The sequence below is a fragment of the Orycteropus afer genome, unplaced genomic scaffold (genome assembly GCF_000298275.1).
Source record: "Orycteropus afer afer isolate SDZICR_OR568_19922 unplaced genomic scaffold, OryAfe1.0 scaffold00126, whole genome shotgun sequence".
In the NCBI taxonomy this organism is placed as follows: Eukaryota; Metazoa; Chordata; class Mammalia; order Tubulidentata; family Orycteropodidae; genus Orycteropus; species Orycteropus afer.
The window spans coordinates 8,036,999-8,055,362 of NW_006921713.1; the positions used below are offsets into that span (position 1 = coordinate 8,036,999).

The window sequence follows — 18,364 nt, forward strand, 5'->3', positions numbered from 1 at the left end:
TGTCATGTTTTTGCAAATGAGCCGATCATACACAGAAAGTTTATGTTACTTGCCCAAAGTCACATCACAGGAAGTAGCAGAGCTGGTGTTCAATCCATATCTGTCTCAATCTAGAGCTTAAACTTTATGACTGCATCAGAAGTTAGTTCTCATAACTTAGCCAGCACATTTAGAGTATTTGAATTTATAACTGTGAGTTATAATGGTCTAAACTAAGATCACCATGTACTGATCAGTCACTTTGGGATAGATTTGATGAAAGAAAGAATCCACAAGTTTCCCAAAGAAATTTATTTGCATTACATTTTGAAAAGGGCATGAATTGGCCTAAAAGAAAGGTGAGTTTATGTTCAGGAGACAGATTATATGAGGCCATGAAGATACAAATAAACAAAATTATGTGTTCAGGAAGCAACACACAGACTTACTCATTGCCAGGCAATAGCTAGAAATAAAGCTGATGTCATAAGGGTAGAAATCCGAGAGGTTTCAATTTATTATGATAAGCACTAGCGATCCACTCACAGTTCTTAAACAAGGGGAGGAACATAATCAAAATTATATTTAATTTTATAGTATATCCTACAGCTCATATGAGATGAATATGAGCTTTAATGAAAGAAAAAAATGCCTAGCAAAACATTTATTTGATTCTTAACAAACTGTCTTTGGGAGTATAATGTAGCTCACTTCACTAAGGACCTGTGGCCTTAGTATTCGAATGACAGTGCATTTCTGTCCCTAAGTTAAAAGACTCAGAAGCAGATTTTATACAGTTTTCAGGAATAAAGGGGACTAGTCCACTGCAGTTCAGCTCACAGCACTTTCCTTCTTGGCCCATCATCACTAGTATTGTAAAATGTGCATAAAAAGGGACACATAGAGGTTGTATATTAAAGTCAGGGTGGGGCAAATAGAAAGCTGTCAACAGTATGTATTAAGTTGAGTTGAACTGAAGTCCAGGTTCAGAGAGCAGTTGCTGCTCCTGAGTGAGAGCTAATGTATTTGGTGAATTACAGCTAGGTCCTTTCCATTATAAATCTACCAATCCTCTTAAGATCACTTTGCGTTTTCTGAAGCATTTTCTTTCTGTCTTCTCCAGTTCCAGAGACCCAATGACTTCTCACCCCCTTTCCGCTTTGGGACTGTGCCCAATGGCAGCACAGAGAGGAATATCCGCAATAACTATGCAGAAATGCATGCCTACATGGGAAAGTTCAACCAGAGGGGTGTAGATGATGCACTGCTCTCCCTGAAAACAGGGTAAGAACTGCTTCCAAGCTCAGCCTTTGCTATGTTTCTCACATCTATCAAACATATATCGAATCAGATGTAACAGTGCTCCACGTTTGGTGCCACACAAAGTTAAATCAAAGAAGATTTCATTTACTCTTTAAGGATTTCCAGTTTTCAATTTGATGGTATAATTCAGGCCAATACACGAAGATCTATATGCAATGATTTATGTCTATGTATTTTTTTTATAAATTGTTTTCTATTTGTACTGATGTAGCCATGAAAGAGGAATGAAATAGAACGTAAAAGTAGAAGGAATGAAGTTCATGCCTTAAGCATAAAATAAAGACTTGATGACTAAGAAATAAAATGATTCTGGTATCTTCTGGGCAAGGGAGAAATAAAAGAAGAGTGAAAGTTTTCAGACATGAACAGTAAGAATATGTCACCTGATCTCCAATTACAGCTTTTGTTAGCATTCTTTGGATCCAGCACTGTACTCTAGAGGATATTTGTTCATTAAAAGGAGTTCATGAGCTGCAAATATATCATCTTGGGTAGCTCTGCCCATACTGGTCCCTTTATTTATTTGGCCTCCAGGAACCACAGCTTTGGAATAAGATAGTTTAGAGTGTTGGAATTTGGAGGTCAAGAGATCTTTACCCAAATGAATGAGCATTATGAGTATTGTGATTTGAGGGCCAGGGGATCCTGTAGCTGGTTTCCTTTGTTATATAATGACTAACAGCAATCATACCTCTTCTCAATACCCCTGTAGCTCAAGTCTGGAAGAAGCATCTAGATAGTTACCTAAAACACAGACAGACTCAATCTTATCACCTTAACCTCACGGCAGATTTCTGATTTGAGTTTGGAGGCAGGACTACTTTGAATAGTCTTGCTCCTGGTATATCCACAGTTCTCAGTATGCCAGAGCTGTGGTTTTCTGTGTGCCACCCTTCTATGGGGTACTCACAGACTTATGGGAAATGTTTTGTGTCATACTTTGCCAGAAAGTGAAGCTCTGGTGGCGTTGTGCCTAAGGCATTTGACTGCTGACCAGAAGGCTGGAAGTTCAAACCCACCAGCTACTCTTCAGAAGGAAGGTTGGGCAATCTACTTCCATAGTGAACCACCTTGGAAACCCAAGGAGGGGTCACTATGAGTCAGGATTGACTCCACGGCAGTGAGTTTGGTTTTTGGTATCCCAGAAAGCACTTGCTTTTTCTCAACAAGCGACTAAATAGTAGTGGTGATTGTACAGCATTGTGAGTGTACTTAATGCCACTGAATTGTTCATTTTAAAATGGTTGATTTTACATTGGGCCAATTTCACCTCAAAAATAAATAAATAAATGGGAGCACTTTTTTAAAAAAAGTGAAGGAGATGCATTCTTGTTTTTTTGCAGACATCTCCATTTTCTGTCTGGCTATATCTGAATTTTTTCTCTACCTTTGATATGTTTAAATATTGGTTTTAAATACTGACTGATGCCTTCCTACCCTTGCCCCTAGTCTTGTTCCCTTACCCATGTATTCCTTCAGTATAAAGCCCTTTACAAAATGAGGTTCTTACACATTTAGGAATGTAAGGGATCTGACTTCTTTTAGTTTCACATACATTGCTCTTAACACAAGCCTATGCTGCCATCCTACCAGCACCACTCATCTCTACCTTTATGCTGCACAACAGAATATTGAAACATTTCTGACCACAAAAATAGCATTGCACATCCACTGAAACTTATACACCTACACTTATCCCCACTCTGGACTGTAATGACTGAGAAATAAAAAATGTTATATAAACCTAACCCATGCTATTTGTTGTTATCATTGTGATAGTTACTTTTCATTATTTCTGTTATTATTTTTATTGATTCTTTTTTACTCCTTCTTTTTAGACATAGCTTATGAGTTGGCCTCAGGCCCAATTTTCATTCTCATCATTCCCAGTGGGAGGCAAAGAACTCTTTTCAGCTTCCAATCACACAAAGAACAGCCTGGGATTTAGGTTTTAGATTCTGGTGGAGTTCCAATTTAGGCCTTACTTTGAACCAATTCTCCCCCATAGTTGGCCAGAAACCTATTGCTTCATATTAATGGTCCCATAGGTAGTTTTGTACCAAACTGTCTCTGCTGAATTTTGTTTGCTGCTTTCTTACACAGGAAACTGGATGCCTTCATCTATGATGCAGCAGTGCTAAACTACATGGCAGGCCGAGATGAGGGCTGCAAGTTGGTGACCATTGGCAGTGGGAAGGTCTTTGCTTCCACTGGCTATGGCATTGCCATCCAAAAGGATTCGGGGTGGAAGCGCCAGGTGGACCTTGCCATCTTACAGCTCTTTGGAGATGGTGAGTTAAAGAAAGTGCCTTTTCAGACTTTACAGATGGCCAGTTCAAAATACAACCCTCTTCTTGCTCCATTCCTCTAACCCCAGCACTTCTAGATAGTATACTATGAGATTTTGGGGTGAAGGATGGGGGAGAAGATTAAAGGAATTGGCCAAGGAAGTATGTTTTGGGATTGCAGGCTATCATGAAACCTTCAGGGACAAAATGGGAGAGTCCAGTATTAGATAATGAAAAGCAGTCATCTCATATGTGGCTTGAGCAGTGGATGGAATAGTGGAAAGGTCTCTGCTCAAGTGTCCAGAGAAAGGGCAGAGAAATAAATTTGTGGCCATTTACTCATTCTTTCCACTCTCCTGCCTTGCTCTTTCAGCTGCAAGAGGTAGAGGCAGGGCTAGGAAACAGATACTTAAAGACACTCCCTAATGTCACAGTGGGAGCTCTGGTAGCATAGTGCCTAAGGCACTTGACTGCTAACCAGAAGGCTGGCGGTTCAAACCCACCAGCCACTCCTTGGAAGGAAGGTTGGACAATCTACTTCTGTAGTGATACTGCCTCGGAAACCCAAAGAGATATGTGTCGGGTCCAACTCGATGGCACATGACAACAATAACAACAATGTCACAGTAGGTCCCTGGGTGGTACACACAGTTTGTGTTCAGGTAATAATAAAAAGGTTGGCATTTCAAACCCACCCAGCAGCTCCATGAACAAAAGGCCGGGCAATTTGCTTTTGCAAAACTTACATCCAAGAAAGCATGATGGAACTCAGTTCTACTCTGTTAACACATGTAGTTGCCATGAGTTAGAATTAACTTGATGATTTGGGTTTGGGTTTTTGATAGTGTCATTCTAGGAGTCCCTGAGTGGGATGAACAGTTAATGCACTTGGCTACTAACCAAACGGTTAGAGGTTTAAGTCCACTCTGAGGCACTTCAGAGGAAAGCCCTGACGATCTACTTCTAAAATATCAGCCACTGAAAACCCTATGGAGCACAGTTCTGCTCTGATACACATGAGGTCACCATGAGTCAGAATTGACTCAGTGTCAACTGTTTTATTTGTTTGTTTGTTTTATTGTCACTCTAGCAGAACAGAAGGCTGAATAACCATCTTGCTTTGAGAAAATGGCACCTCTTATAGCCTTATATGGTAGCATGGTGGCTAAGGCACTTGACTGCTAACCAGAAGTCTGGTGGTTCAAACCCACCAGCCACTCCTTAGAAGGAAGATGGGGCAATCTACTCCCATAGTGATACTGCCTTGGAAACCCAAGGAGGGGTCATTATGAGTTGGGTCCAACTTGACAGCACATAACAACAACAACAGCATCTCCTTATAAGCATTTCTTCTGCATCCCTCTTAAGTTTACTGTCAAAAGTACCTACTCTTCCTGTTAGCTTTGCAGAAACTAATCCAGTTATGGATGAGCTCCCTGACTCTACTTGGCCCCACAGGCCATCAGCCAAGTGGTTCTCTAAATTATTTCTGCAGAATCTTTGCTATTAGGAAAGAGATAAGAGGCTGAAGAGCACAGCTGGATTTTTAGGCTTCAGGTGAAGTTGCCTGCTCCACTAGTTAGAAAAATTGTAGTTTGATTGAAGAAATGAGTTAAAAAGTTGTTCGATTAACATTGAAAACAGGAGGGGTGGTAGCTGGAGTGTTAATAAGCCATTTTGGTATAAGAGCTTCTGTAATTTTAATGTAGCAGCCACTTAAAGGCAATAACGGAGCCCTTCTCTGGGAGGAAGAGCAGCAGTAGGGATGATATGCAAAATTTGCTGAAACACTGGTCAGATGATGCAAAAAAGTTCAAATTTTTGTCCAAATTTTTGGATCTGTTGGAAAAGGCAGTTTTCTTAATGAGATTTTCAGAATTTTGTTTGTTTAGCATTAGGTGGATTCTAGATCAATCACATGGTTTATTTCATTTTTCTTTTGCCTAGGATTTCTGCCTTTTTAATTCCTAGTATCCAGTGACATGTATAAAGAATATTGAAACTTCATTAGGGATTGGATTAATCAGTACTTCCTTAAAGAAGTATTAAAAGGAGGCAGGTCTGAATATGGTGGCTTTATTTTATCTGAGCTTACTCCCCTTTGCTCTTAATATTTGTATTTTCCTCTTCAACAAGAGATCACTAAAGCTGAGGCCCCCTAGGGAATCTCAGTCCCTCCCTCTCTTCCTCCATTCTCTTCTTCTTCCTCCTCATCTTCTTTCTCTCTTTCTGCCTCCCTCTCCCCTCCATTCCTCTTTTGAAAAAAAAAAGAAAAAAAAACTCTCTCCTCCCTCTGGCCAGCCCCTCATTCTTTATCTCTAGTTCTCCTACTTTCAGTGTTAAATGTACAGGGAGCCAATTCTTTGTCCTACTAGACTGTTCATTGTTACCTCACTCTCTTTGTGTAACACAGAGCCGATTATCTTAAGGGATTAGAATGAGAACCAGAGCTTCTGTAAAGTCTTAGGAAGTGGTATTTGGCTCAGTAAAGAACAACTCTCAGTAATGGGTTGATGTTGTTGTTGTTGTGTGCCGTGGAGTCACACCTGACTCATAGTGACCCCTCCTTGAGTTTCCGAGGCAATATCACTAAGGAAGTAGATTGCCCAACCTTCCTTCTGAGGAGTGACTGGTGGGTTTGAACCACCAGCCTTCTGGTTAGCAGTCAAATGCCTTAGGCACTATGCTACCAATGGGTAGGGGTTCTCCAAATCTTTTCTTTCATGCTCTTGTGGACACGTGAACATACAGCCTGTCTCTGGTCTTCTTCCCCCAGCACCACAATCTGCTTTGCATAGTTTTAAGAGTAGTCTTCTGAATCATTTGTTTGATCGTGTTTTTCCCTACTGTGTATAAAGTAAAGTGCAAAGTGCTTAGTCTGATACTCAAGCCCTACTTAAGCCCTCAGCAATCTTACATCAACTTTTTAAAATTCAGCTTTGTATTTTCCCACCTTCCTGACATTGCTTATGCTAGTCCTGCTGCATGATGTGCCTTCGTGTACAATATAAATTAAAATTCACCTGTCTGCCATCCCCACCTTTAAATCGTATCTCCCTCATAAAAACTGGCTACAAAATAGCTGTCACTAATTTGAACTTTTGTGCTTTTCCTACTGATTATTTATATACTAATTTACACTGGATAGATAATGGAGAGAAGAGTCTGTGTCTCATGTCTTTGCATCCCAGGCCACACCCAATTAAGTTTTCAGTGAATACTTGCTGAATGCATACATTGGTGAATTAATGGTATACTGGTAATAATAAAATTACTGTTAACTCTCTCTATTTGTTCTCTTTCTTTATGTCTCCTTATCTCTTTCCTTGTCATCCATGTCTTTCTCAATTTTCCTTTCTCCTTTCCAAATCCCCTTTTCCCTTCCTGTCTGTTCCTCGCCTCTCATCTCTATCTGTGTTTTTTCTCTGCCCTGTCTCCAGGGGAGATGGAGGAGCTAGAAGCTCTCTGGCTCACTGGCATTTGCCACAATGAGAAGAATGAGGTCATGAGCAGCCAGCTGGACATTGACAACATGGCAGGAGTCTTCTATATGTTGGGGGCAGCCATGGCTCTCAGCCTCATCACCTTCATCTGCGAGCACCTCTTCTATTGGCAGTTCCGGCACTGCTTTATGGGTGTCTGTTCTGGCAAGCCTGGCATGGTCTTCTCCATCAGCAGAGTAAGTGCTTAGATTTAGATGCCTACAGCTTATTCAGGAGAGCTTATCCTAGCAGTGTGTAAAGCTCAGAGACCCAGGAGGGCACTAACTCCAGGCTTAGATTGCTAAAGCAAGGGACCACATGATTTACATTTCATCAGGAGTCTGTGTGATACAATTCTAAGTGGCTCAAAAACCAAGTGATAATATTTTTCCTTCAAGAAACAGCTTTCTGTGTGGGGTTTGGACATTTGGTTCTCAATAAGAACTGGCAGATCTATCAAAATGGAAAATTTGGCTTTTTCCCAAATGCTTTTCATCACGATTAGTTAATTTTGTATAGGATGTATTAATCATTTAATCCTTTTTTAAAAAATCACATTTGTATTTAAATAGTGAAATGGAATTTATCTCTCTTATTCTAACATACAACACTACATTATCAGTGGCTTCACTGTTCTACTTTATAGTTTAGCCATGTGAGTAGTGCAACGTTAAAGAGCTTAACAGAATCTTCAGAAATAAGTCCTGACCCATGAGAAATTTAAATTCCAGAAGCATCTCCAGTTGTAGCAAATATATAACTCTTAAGTCATTCTTTATTGAGGTCTCTCCTTTGTTTCTCGCACAAAGTGAAACATTAGAAGTACGGCTTAAAATATGAATTGAGGGTCACAGGGAAGAGTCAAAAAAGAAAAATAGGTTTGTCTTGATTTTGTGAATAAGTTAAAAGACTTGGTCACCAGAGGTGAACTCAAAAGTCCCTTTAGAATACAAATCCACAATTCAGCTGTGGCCAACTTCAACTCCACTGGACTTATGTAAGAAAATGGATTTCTCATAAAATTGTTTCATCTTTTCATCATTTTCCTGTGGTATTTTACTGATGGAGAATGATTTCTCCATTTCCTGTCTGGCTGTGAGTTGATTCAGGCCATTCAGTAACACCAGAGCAGGAGGATGGAACTTTTGGTACTTATAGTCCCTGAGCCACGTTGTTTCACTGGGTAGCCTTGATTCCTGATAAGGTGAGGGCAGAAGCAATGGAAAATGGTGACCTGCAATAGAAATCCCATTCACAGCCCTTAGACATAGTAAGTGTCTCTATAGATGGAAAATGCTTGACATTTTCTCCTTGCCATAATCAAGAAGGATTAGAAAAGAGAAATAGGGAAGAAAGTAAAATGACCCTACCTTACTGATCTTATATTTTGCTGATACCTTCTGGGACAATGAGGCTCACCTCCTCTAAATCCCTTTCTTCTTTCCCATTTAGCCCCCATTCTCCTTTCTACCCTTCTTTCCTTTTATCCCCACCCACTAGGTAACTTGCCTCTCAAAATAAATTTCCAAAATACAATTCAAACAATTTTTTTTTTAACCAAGAAGAAAAATTCCAAGTTTGTCCACCTTTCAAGGCAGGGAGTAAGATATTAGCCGACTTTGGTTGCTCTTTAGAGTTGAATCTAGTGGACCCTCACAGAACCTAACCTGTTACCTCTCTTGGATCATGTTTTTCAAAGGCCCTGTACAAGAAGCTGTACACAGGGAGTTCTTAATCAATACTAATTTGTTAAGACATTAATTATTTATGATGATGCTAGGTTAGTGAGAAAGCATAAGATGGAAAAGAGGTGTTAAAGAGAGAATGAATAAGAAAATTCAACAAGAGAATTAATAATTCCTATTTAGTACTTGATAATTGTCCTAATTCTTCCCTCTCACAGTACGGGGCACAGCAGGGGAAAAAAATCCTTCTTTGACCCCAGGGCTTCCTAATTCTCTTCATGAATGTAGTTCATGCTTGGCTCATGAAGAGAACTGCTCAGCTGTTATTTAGTGGCCAGAATTCTAAAAGCTTCTCACATTTTTCAGGACTGGAGAAGAATGGCAGTTACGAGCTCCTGAGCTTCCCCATGCTTACTGTCAGCCAAGGGTGGTCAGCCACAGCTAACAGCCTCAACATCTGTAAAGCATTGTCATTGATTCCCAAGAGGCTGATGATATTTTTCACTGTGGGTTGATAGCATGGCCTCATTATTTTTTAGTATGACATGTTTTATATTTAGGAGGAAAAAACACAAAAATGCAATATTATATATCACCATATACATTCCTTCATAGTGATTCATGCAGGACAGCACATGGCCCTGTGAAATGCAATGAGAGGCAGCCACAGGCGTTTGGTTAATGCCATTGAGAAAGAGAGTTTCTCCTACTGAGGGGTAAGCACTTCAAGACTGTTGGCCAGCCATCTTTACCACCTTCTAGGGAGAGCCTGGCCAAGAATGAAACATACTTAGAGAAAAGTCAAATTGAAAGTGCCATGGCCTCATTTTTAAGATGTGAAAGGAAAATCAATGTAAGTCAGTGGTGGAGTCAAGACACATTTCATATGCTGAGCTAAGGTCAGTGATCTGATTAAGTTTAGGCAGGCCGAAAGGGTGCATGGCTACACCAAGTAACTTGTGATTTCTACCTATTTGCTCAAGTCACATTTGATGTAGACATGTACTGTCTCTGATAGCTTACCTAAATTTCATCAAGTCATTGACCTTGGATCATTATATGAAACTCGTTAAATTCAGAGAGATAATCAAGTAAGCTTGTAGCCATATCTTTCTTGAATATGTTAGACTGTCTGCTTCATGTTTTCCCTGACTTCTTATCCAGTTAGGTAATTGGTAGAAGGGGATAGTATTCTTTATGGTCAATTTTAGCCCCACCAGAGACCTAATCTGTCCTACACACTTCTTGTTTCAGGGTATCTACAGCTGCATTCATGGAGTGGCTATTGAAGAGCGCCAATCAGTAATGAATTCCCCTACCGCAACCATGAACAACACTCATTCCAACATCCTGCGCCTCCTCCGCACAGCCAAGAACATGGCTAACTTGTCTGGTGTGAATGGCTCCCCACAGAGTGCCCTGGACTTCATCCGACGTGAATCATCTGTCTACGACATCTCCGAGCACCGCCGCAGCTTCACACATTCTGACTGTAAATCCTACAACAACCCACCCTGTGAAGAGAACCTCTTCAGTGACTACATCAGTGAGGTGGAGAGAACTTTTGGTAACCTACAGCTGAAGGACAGCAATGTGTACCAAGATCACTATCACCACCACCACCGACCCCACAGCATCGGTAGTACCAGCTCCATTGATGGGCTCTATGACTGTGACAACCCACCCTTCACTACCCAGCCAAGGTCCATCAGCAAGAAGCCCTTGGACATTGGCCTACCCTCCTCCAAACACAGCCAGCTAAGTGACCTATATGGCAAGTTCTCCTTCAAGAGTGACCGCTACAGCGGTCATGATGATTTGATTCGCTCCGATGTCTCTGACATCTCAACCCACACTGTCACCTATGGAAACATTGAAGGCAATGCTGCCAAGAGGCGTAAGCAGCAATATAAGGACAGCTTGAAGAAGCGGCCAGCCTCAGCCAAGTCACGACGGGAATTTGATGAGATCGAGCTGGCCTACCGCCGCCGGCCACCCTGCTCCCCAGACCACAAGCGCTACTTCAGGGACAAAGAAGGGCTACGAGACTTCTACCTGGACCAGTTCCGAACAAAGGAGAACTCACCTCATTGGGAGCACGTAGACTTGACAGATATCTACAAGGAGCGGGGTGATGACTTTAAGCGCGACTCAGTCAGTGGAGGAGGGCCTTGTACAAACAGGTCACACCTCAAGGGCGACAAACACAGCGTAGTCAGTGGTGTGCCAGCGCCTTGGGAGAAAAACCTGACCAATGTGGATTGGGAGGACCGGTCTGGGGGCAACTTCTGCCGCAGCTGCCCCTCAAAGCTGCACAACTACACCACAACGGTGACAGGACAGAACTCGGGCAGGCAGGCGTGCATCCGATGTGAGGCTTGCAAGAAGGCAGGTAACCTGTATGACATCAGCGAGGACAACTCCCTGCAGGAACTGGACCAGCCAGCTGCCCCTGTGGCAGTGACATCAAATGCCTCCACCACCAAGTATCCTCAGAGCCCAACTAATTCCAAGGCTCAGAAGAAGAACCGAAACAAACTGCGCCGGCAGCACTCCTACGACACCTTCGTGGACCTACAGAAGGAAGAAGCCGCCTTGGCCCCGCGCAGCGTGAGCCTGAAAGACAAGGGTCGTTTCCTGGATGGGAGTCCCTATGCCCACATGTTTGAGATGCCAGCTGGTGAGAGCACCTTTGCCAACAACAAGTCCTCAGTGCCCACTGCCGGACACCACCACCACAACAACCCCGGCAGCGGCTACATGCTCAGCAAGTCGCTCTATCCTGACCGGGTCACGCAAAACCCTTTCATCCCCACTTTTGGGGATGACCAGTGCTTGCTCCATGGCAGCAAATCCTACTTCTTCAGGCAGCCCACGGTGGCGGGGGCGCCAAAAGCCAGGCCGGACTTCCGGGCCCTTGTCACCAACAAGCCAGTGGTCTCAGCCCTTCATGGGGCTGTGCCAGGCCGTTTCCAGAAGGACATCTGTATAGGGAACCAGTCCAACCCCTGTGTGCCTAACAACAAAAACCCCAGGGCTTTCAATGGCTCCAGCAATGGGCATGTTTATGAGAAACTTTCTAGTATTGAATCTGATGTCTGAGTGAGGGAAGAGAGGGGTTAAGGTGGGTATGGGAAGAGTAGGACTTTGGGTCGTGTGGTGCGCATGTCATGGAGGGTGACAGGGGTGGACTTGGTTCCCATTTGCTCCTTCTTGTTGTTTTAATTTACTTATGGGTTCCTGGAGTTCTGATTCCTACTGAGGGCAACCCCGGTGACCAGCACCATCTCTCCTCCCTTTCACAGTTCTTCTCCTTCCCCCATCTGTCAGCCATTCCTATTCCTATGATAGGATGAAATGGGCTTTCTCAATAGGAGAGGGTGGAGTGGAGAAAGAAAGTGACTGGAGACAAGCTTCCACCTAGCACTGAAGGGCTCCTTGCTACCCACTTTGAGTGAAGCTAGGAGAAGCAGAAGGAGGCCACATGAGCACAGGAGAGGCTCTTCCACAACTGATCTTTATGTTTCAGTGAGGAAGCGAAAGCATCTGAGGAAACCATTTAGCATAATGCTCATGCATAAAAAGGGGCTTTTGCTAAATTCTTGTTGCCTAGGTAACATCTGTCTAGGGATTATACCAAGCAGAGGGTAGAAGGCCATGTGTGTTTATATATAAGCCAAAACATGTTTGCTTCAACTTCATGGGGCTCATTAGTGGTGAACTGCAAGGAAAGGTCATTGCTGAAGGCATGATTTCTGCACAGTCTAGAAAGGACATCATACTAGTGTCCCTTAGTGCATTGGAGATAAGAGTGGATGGATTGTACATGTGTCCATGTACACCTGCATACAGGTGTAGTCAGGTGCCTATAAAAATAGACAAGGCAACCTTGACTCATTATGTTGTTTCTTTCAATATCCCCAAGCAATTTGCTTATTTTGGCTTATATATAAACAGAGATGGTCATATGTTACCTGAATTTTGACTGGCTGTCCCTTTCACCCTTCCTGAGTGAGGAGAAGAGATGTTTTTAATAATGATGATTCTGTACTCTAGACAAGAAAGTGGTGAGCAGCCCTTCAATAGTAGATACAAAAATGATTTCTCAGTGATTGTCAGTAGTTTCAACCAGTTTGGTAAATAACTTTCCAGGAAGGCTAAAGGGGAATAGAGCAGCCAAGAGTCTTTTGCTCACATTGATAGCAAAAGATTCTATAAAGCTCTCTTGAGCTTTTCAGACCCTCAGCTGGCCAAGAGGTGTGAGAAAAAGCTTCGTAAAGTTTTGAAGAACTGGGGAGCAGTTTTGTGGTAGGATAAGTGAGAGAGGGGGATGTTTTCAATGCTTTGATCCCTTCTTACTTAACCTAGAACGAGGAGAGCAGACTTGTTCCCCCAGAATTGGTTACAACTGATATGGAATAAACAGTTAGGAAAGATGAACTTGCCTCCAAGAGTATAGCTCAGGAGGCATGGAGAGAAGGGGAGAAATTTGGAAGTGGGGGAGAGGGCAGGAGGGGAGGAACTCTCCTGCAGCCTAGTTGGGTGTAGCTTCCTGGGAATGTGTTATTAAGCCCAGTGTGAACACTCATGGTTGAAGCCCTTCTGCCTTCCTGCAACACCTCCCTTCCCTCTCAGATTGCAAGATTAAAGATGATAAAACTCCAGGGATGAGGTTACTGGTCAATGTGATGCTCCCTTCATTTAAAGTTGAAAACTTGAGAAGGGAAATAAATATTTGTCACTGCCTGTCCTGAAACTTGGGGTAGGGGTATTTTATGGGTCAGTTCCACTGTCCTGCTATCCTCCCCTTAACAGGGTGGCAACCAAAGAGCCCCGGGTCTGTTTAGAAGCTTGACGGCAGGATCGCCATTGTTGCACACAGGACACATAAACCAGAAAGGTGCTCATCCTCCTCTGGAAGGAAGCTGCCATGTCTCTTCAAGTCTCACCCTCCAGGGCTGCTCTTTGCCTTCCTGTTTGCCCTGACTCACTACCCTCCCTCATCCCGCCCTTGACTGCTGTCCTCCACCTTCTTCCTTGATTTTTACCTCAGTATCTTTCATTTTAAAGCCAACTGAAGGCCTTGTAAAGCTTTGTTTTCTTTCTAAAATGAACCTGGGGGCAAGGGGCTGAACCTCTCACAGATTTGGAGAGAGGAGCACGGAGTGCTTTACCTTAGATTCAAGGACAGACTTTGAGAGAGAGGACAGAGGGCATGAGGCATCGCCAGGAGGAAGAAGGAGAAGGGCCATATAAACATTGCTTCACCCTGACTCTGCACAAGAGTCAGGGGCTCATCCCCTCACTCTTCCTCTTACCTCACCCTTTTAAAATAAAATAAAATAAAAGCAACCAAACCAACTAACCTAGCGAACAGCAATCTAGAACAAAGGGGGCTCTGTCAGTCTCCATTGGTGACAGAAATCAAGATGGTGTTTATTTCATATGTAAATATTTTGTTTTTTAATTAATTTTGTATAGATAAAGTGTTCTCTTGTGAGTATTCAGGGTGTTGGGCTGGAGGGAGTGGGGTGGGATGGGAATGAAGGGGAAAAGTGTTTTGTTATGAGTTTTCATTTTCCATTTGGGGAATTGTTTTGTATGGCTCTTGCTTCAGGGTGTCTGAGAACAGTGGATGAAGATGAAGACCACTGTAGTAGAAAAGCCAGGAAAAAGTAACCTGTGTCCTTGACCCAACTCCCCTACCCCTTACTCCTGCCATCTTCTCATTAGGGTATGAAAAGTGTTCATGTGCTTTGGCCTAAGCTTTGTACAGAGTCCAATTTGACTCTAAGAAAACCCTGGGTCTAGCTCCTATCTTTGAAGTAGACCGTAGGTTATCAACATTCCTTTGCAAAGTCAAACTGGTGGCATTATATTTTCACTGTCAGAATGTAGGGTAGGAACATTTCCCAAAAGAGCTTAAGACAATTGATGTTAAATTAACCTACCATTCTTGGTGTGACTGAGAGATTTCAGGAAACTCCTTCCTGAGAAATCTCCCAGCAGCCCCCTGTGATGGTTAACAATCCTGTCTGACTCTTTCTTCCTCTCCTATTCCCTCCCTCACCCCTTAGAAATCAACACTGCAAACACACACAGAAAATGTGCTCTCACTCTACTTTTTGAGACATGTACTATCTGGTTTACATGTCTTATAAATTCACATACTTTTCTAGAAAAGATCATCAGATCTGCTCAAAACTCAGTGGCCAGATTTTTCTCTTAGAAAAGTTGAGAAAGTTAGTTCTAGAGGTAAAAGGGTGTGCCTTTGAGGGGCACTACCAATCTGGGTGTATATTTGCCTTGTCCTCATTTCTGCCAGCAGGAAGGTGCTATTTGCCTAGAGCCAGGTATTCAGAACCTGACCTCAGGTTAACCAGACAAATAGAATTTCTTCTGCTGCACCATTGGCTTTGTGAAGGGTGGCAGCCTCTCAATCTCTTTTCCACAGGATGAAATTTCTAAATCCATTTACCTAGCATACGACATTACATTTTTTTGCTACCCTACCATCTGCAGAAGCTGTTAGCTGGATAATTTCATTTTTCTGAACTGCTTATTTGGCCCCAGTTGGTCACTTTTATTCAACTGGATGTTTGAATTGGGACCAGGTAAGACATTCATGACCTCCTCGAGAAAGCTTAAAGTTCTAGACATTACTTAATTCCAAAATACCAGGCCAAATGCATAAGGATCAATTCAGCAGTAAGTCCCATCTATACCATGGATAGGTCCAAACAAAGACCCAATCCATCCAAAAGTGAGAGATTCTAGTCACCCTCAGAAGCATATAGTTCTCACTCTTTCTCTCTCTTTTTTTCCCCCAGAATCCATGCTTTATCTCCTTTTTTACTCTCTGTCATTCCCTTCCACTATGGAAGGGGAGTTGGTGGTCGTGATCCTGTATTATTTCTTTCATTGGCAACACTTAAATCTTCGCATTCCCACCAACCTCTATCTGTACCTTGAATTTGCCTGAGTCAAGAATGTGCACACCCTTCAGAGTGATGCATGTACAGTGGATCTTGTTCTTTCAAAGTATGTCACTGTGTATCCTCAGCCAGAACTTGGGAAATGTCTTTTTGTGTATTTCCCTATACTGGCCACAGCCATGTTGTGATTGGGTGGAAAATATCCCAGATAATTCCATTAAATGTTGGTGGTGTCAGTAGTGCCAAAACGCATGTGTAATGTGATAAAATAGGAGTTCTGTTTATATAATTAAGTGAATATCACCCACCCAGTCTTCCACAGCCATTAGGTTTCCCAAGGGTACATTTTCTCTGTGGGAGGTAAAGAAACTGTATTACCACAACTGCAGTGTGCTGGTCACCTGCACATCTCATTTAAGAACTGGGCTTTCCTTTTGGTTGGTTGGTTGGTTTTTACTCAGTTCAAGAATTGGGAACACTATAGCCTGCCTGGATTGTTTGGGCAGTGGCCTTTGGAAAAAGCTATTCCAGAACTCATTTTATTGTTTTAATTCCTAACTTTCTCATATAATAATAAGCTCTTTCACTGGTTGACACCCTGTGCATGTTTGTTTTGATGTGTCAGGAATGATTCAGATGTAGACATAGATGTGCTATTGATGAATAATTCTGTGTTTCCAGGTATTGCGGCCATAATTTTACATGCTCTCTAAGCCCAAAGCCATATAGGGGATGTGTGCTCAGTGGACTGTCAAATGTTTTTGCAGAGCATTTGCTTTCTTCACATGAGTGTCAGAGAATGTTCTGCCTGTCTAAGGAACTCTTTTTGGAGAAGAAGGTAGACAGTTATACTTGAGTGAGTCTGGCCTTACAAATGGTATATGGTTCATTGTATGATTTCAGAGGTTTGGGCAAGACTTTCCCCTTTCATTCCCACCCCACTCCAACTACTGGCTTCCTCCACAGATTTATTCCTTTAGCATTGAGCTGCTTATCTGTCATTTAAATGAGGATAATCCCAGGAAAGGTGACATACTAAGCCATATTAGGCATTTACATCCATTAGAATTACCATCCCTTTTCCTGGGAATTAGTTGTGGAGCAAGAGACAAGAGAGAAAGGTTGGAACACTAAGAGTTACAGAGTATGGGGCAAGGATACAGATTGTAGAGTATAAAAACATAAACACATATGTATTTCATTTTTCATTTTTATTTAAGGCTAATGTGACACAGACATTGGACTCCTACTGAGGAGTTATTTTCAATAACCATTGAGATGAGTGTGTAGTTTATGAATTTATAAATTAAATACCTTTTGAGGTAGGTTAAGGAATGTAACTCTATAGAAAATGGAAGACTGTTTCTCCTCCAGTACAGGTTATTGAGTAGGCAACTAGAAAGAGCCAATTAATATTATAATTAAAAGTTACTGTCATTATCTGTTCCCTGTCCCAGTTCTCTTAATCTTCCAGCTAGCTGAGTTGCTCTATTTTGTGTACCTCCCCACTTCCATAGGGGCACCAAAGTATCCTGACACATACTAACTATTAAGGAGCCACTTGGCTACGAGGTGCTACTTAACCTGTGGAGCAATTCTTTTTCAGACCTACCAGATGTTTGGGAGGCAGATTGTTCAGTAAAAGAACTTCAAATTGTGGAGTCTAAAAACTAGAGTCTAAAATTCCATTAATTAAATTAAGTCAGTGGTTATCTGAATATACCTCCACTCTCATCCTATTCCGACGACACTGTCTCAAATACACAGGAGTCCAAAACCAAATAAGGTCCTAGGCCCTATTCCTGTCTGGATTCTGGTAGAACAAGGTTGAGGAGTTCTATGACTTAGAATGTATCGACTCATCTACTCCCATAACTAAAGTGATTACCAAAAACCATAGCTGCAAGTCAGTGTTATTTCCATGCTTGGGGACACTGGCCAAGTTTAAGGTCTCTAATTTACAATACTGGAACAAGGAACAAGAACTTTGCTCTGAGAGATTGGTTAGGGTAGCAGTAAGGGAGTTAATGGGGAAAGTTAGGAATCTTCTACATTTCTCTTCCACTGGGCCCATTTGTATCCATCTCAGCACACATCACAGTGTGTTTTGGGTGCCATTCCATACTTAAAACATGATTCCTGGTATGATTATGAGGGTGAGGGCTTCTGATGAGAGCTGCAGGTAGAAAGCAAAGGAGCTGAGTGGAATGCCTGGTAACCAGAAACTCTGTGTGTAGAATATATTTTTGGCAAAGGTAGAAGAAATGAAACTCAGTGCCAGGATTAAGGGTACACTTAAGAAGCACAACATGACAGTCCATTATGAAACTTTATTATTTTAAATATTTGTTTTTTCCACATTTTAAACCTGAACTCTCTTTACTTGTAATTATTTTAGTGTTATGTTTTAGGGAGTGGAGCAGATTCTAGCACTATGTGGGAGAGAATAAATAAAAGCTCTAGTTAAATATGTTAGCTCAGTTAAACCAAGGTCTATTGAGCACATAGTATGCCCTGGGCAGCTGCTGTGAAGGATATAAAAGATTTTAAAATGAAGTGTATTAAATGTCCACATATAACATACGACTGTGTAAGTATAAGGTATTTAAATGTATGCATTATTATTTATATGTGGATGTGCATAAATATGTATTATTTATATATGCAGGTTT

General features: G+C 42.0%; 1 protein-coding gene across 1 annotated transcript in view; it reads left to right on the forward strand.

The window, feature by feature from the left end:
- GRIN2B (glutamate ionotropic receptor NMDA type subunit 2B) overlaps positions 1-11,859 on the forward strand; it is a 400,284-nt gene extending 388,425 nt beyond the window's left edge. Inside the window, exons 9-12 of the mRNA XM_007944474.2 lie at positions 1,103-1,263; positions 3,406-3,593; positions 7,031-7,269; positions 10,012-11,859. Coding sequence (XP_007942665.1) covers positions 1,103-1,263; positions 3,406-3,593; positions 7,031-7,269; positions 10,012-11,859 — 2,436 coding nt within the window. The remainder of the gene's footprint in view (positions 1-1,102; positions 1,264-3,405; positions 3,594-7,030; positions 7,270-10,011) is intronic.
- The last annotated feature ends 6,505 nt before the right edge of the window (positions 11,860-18,364 follow it).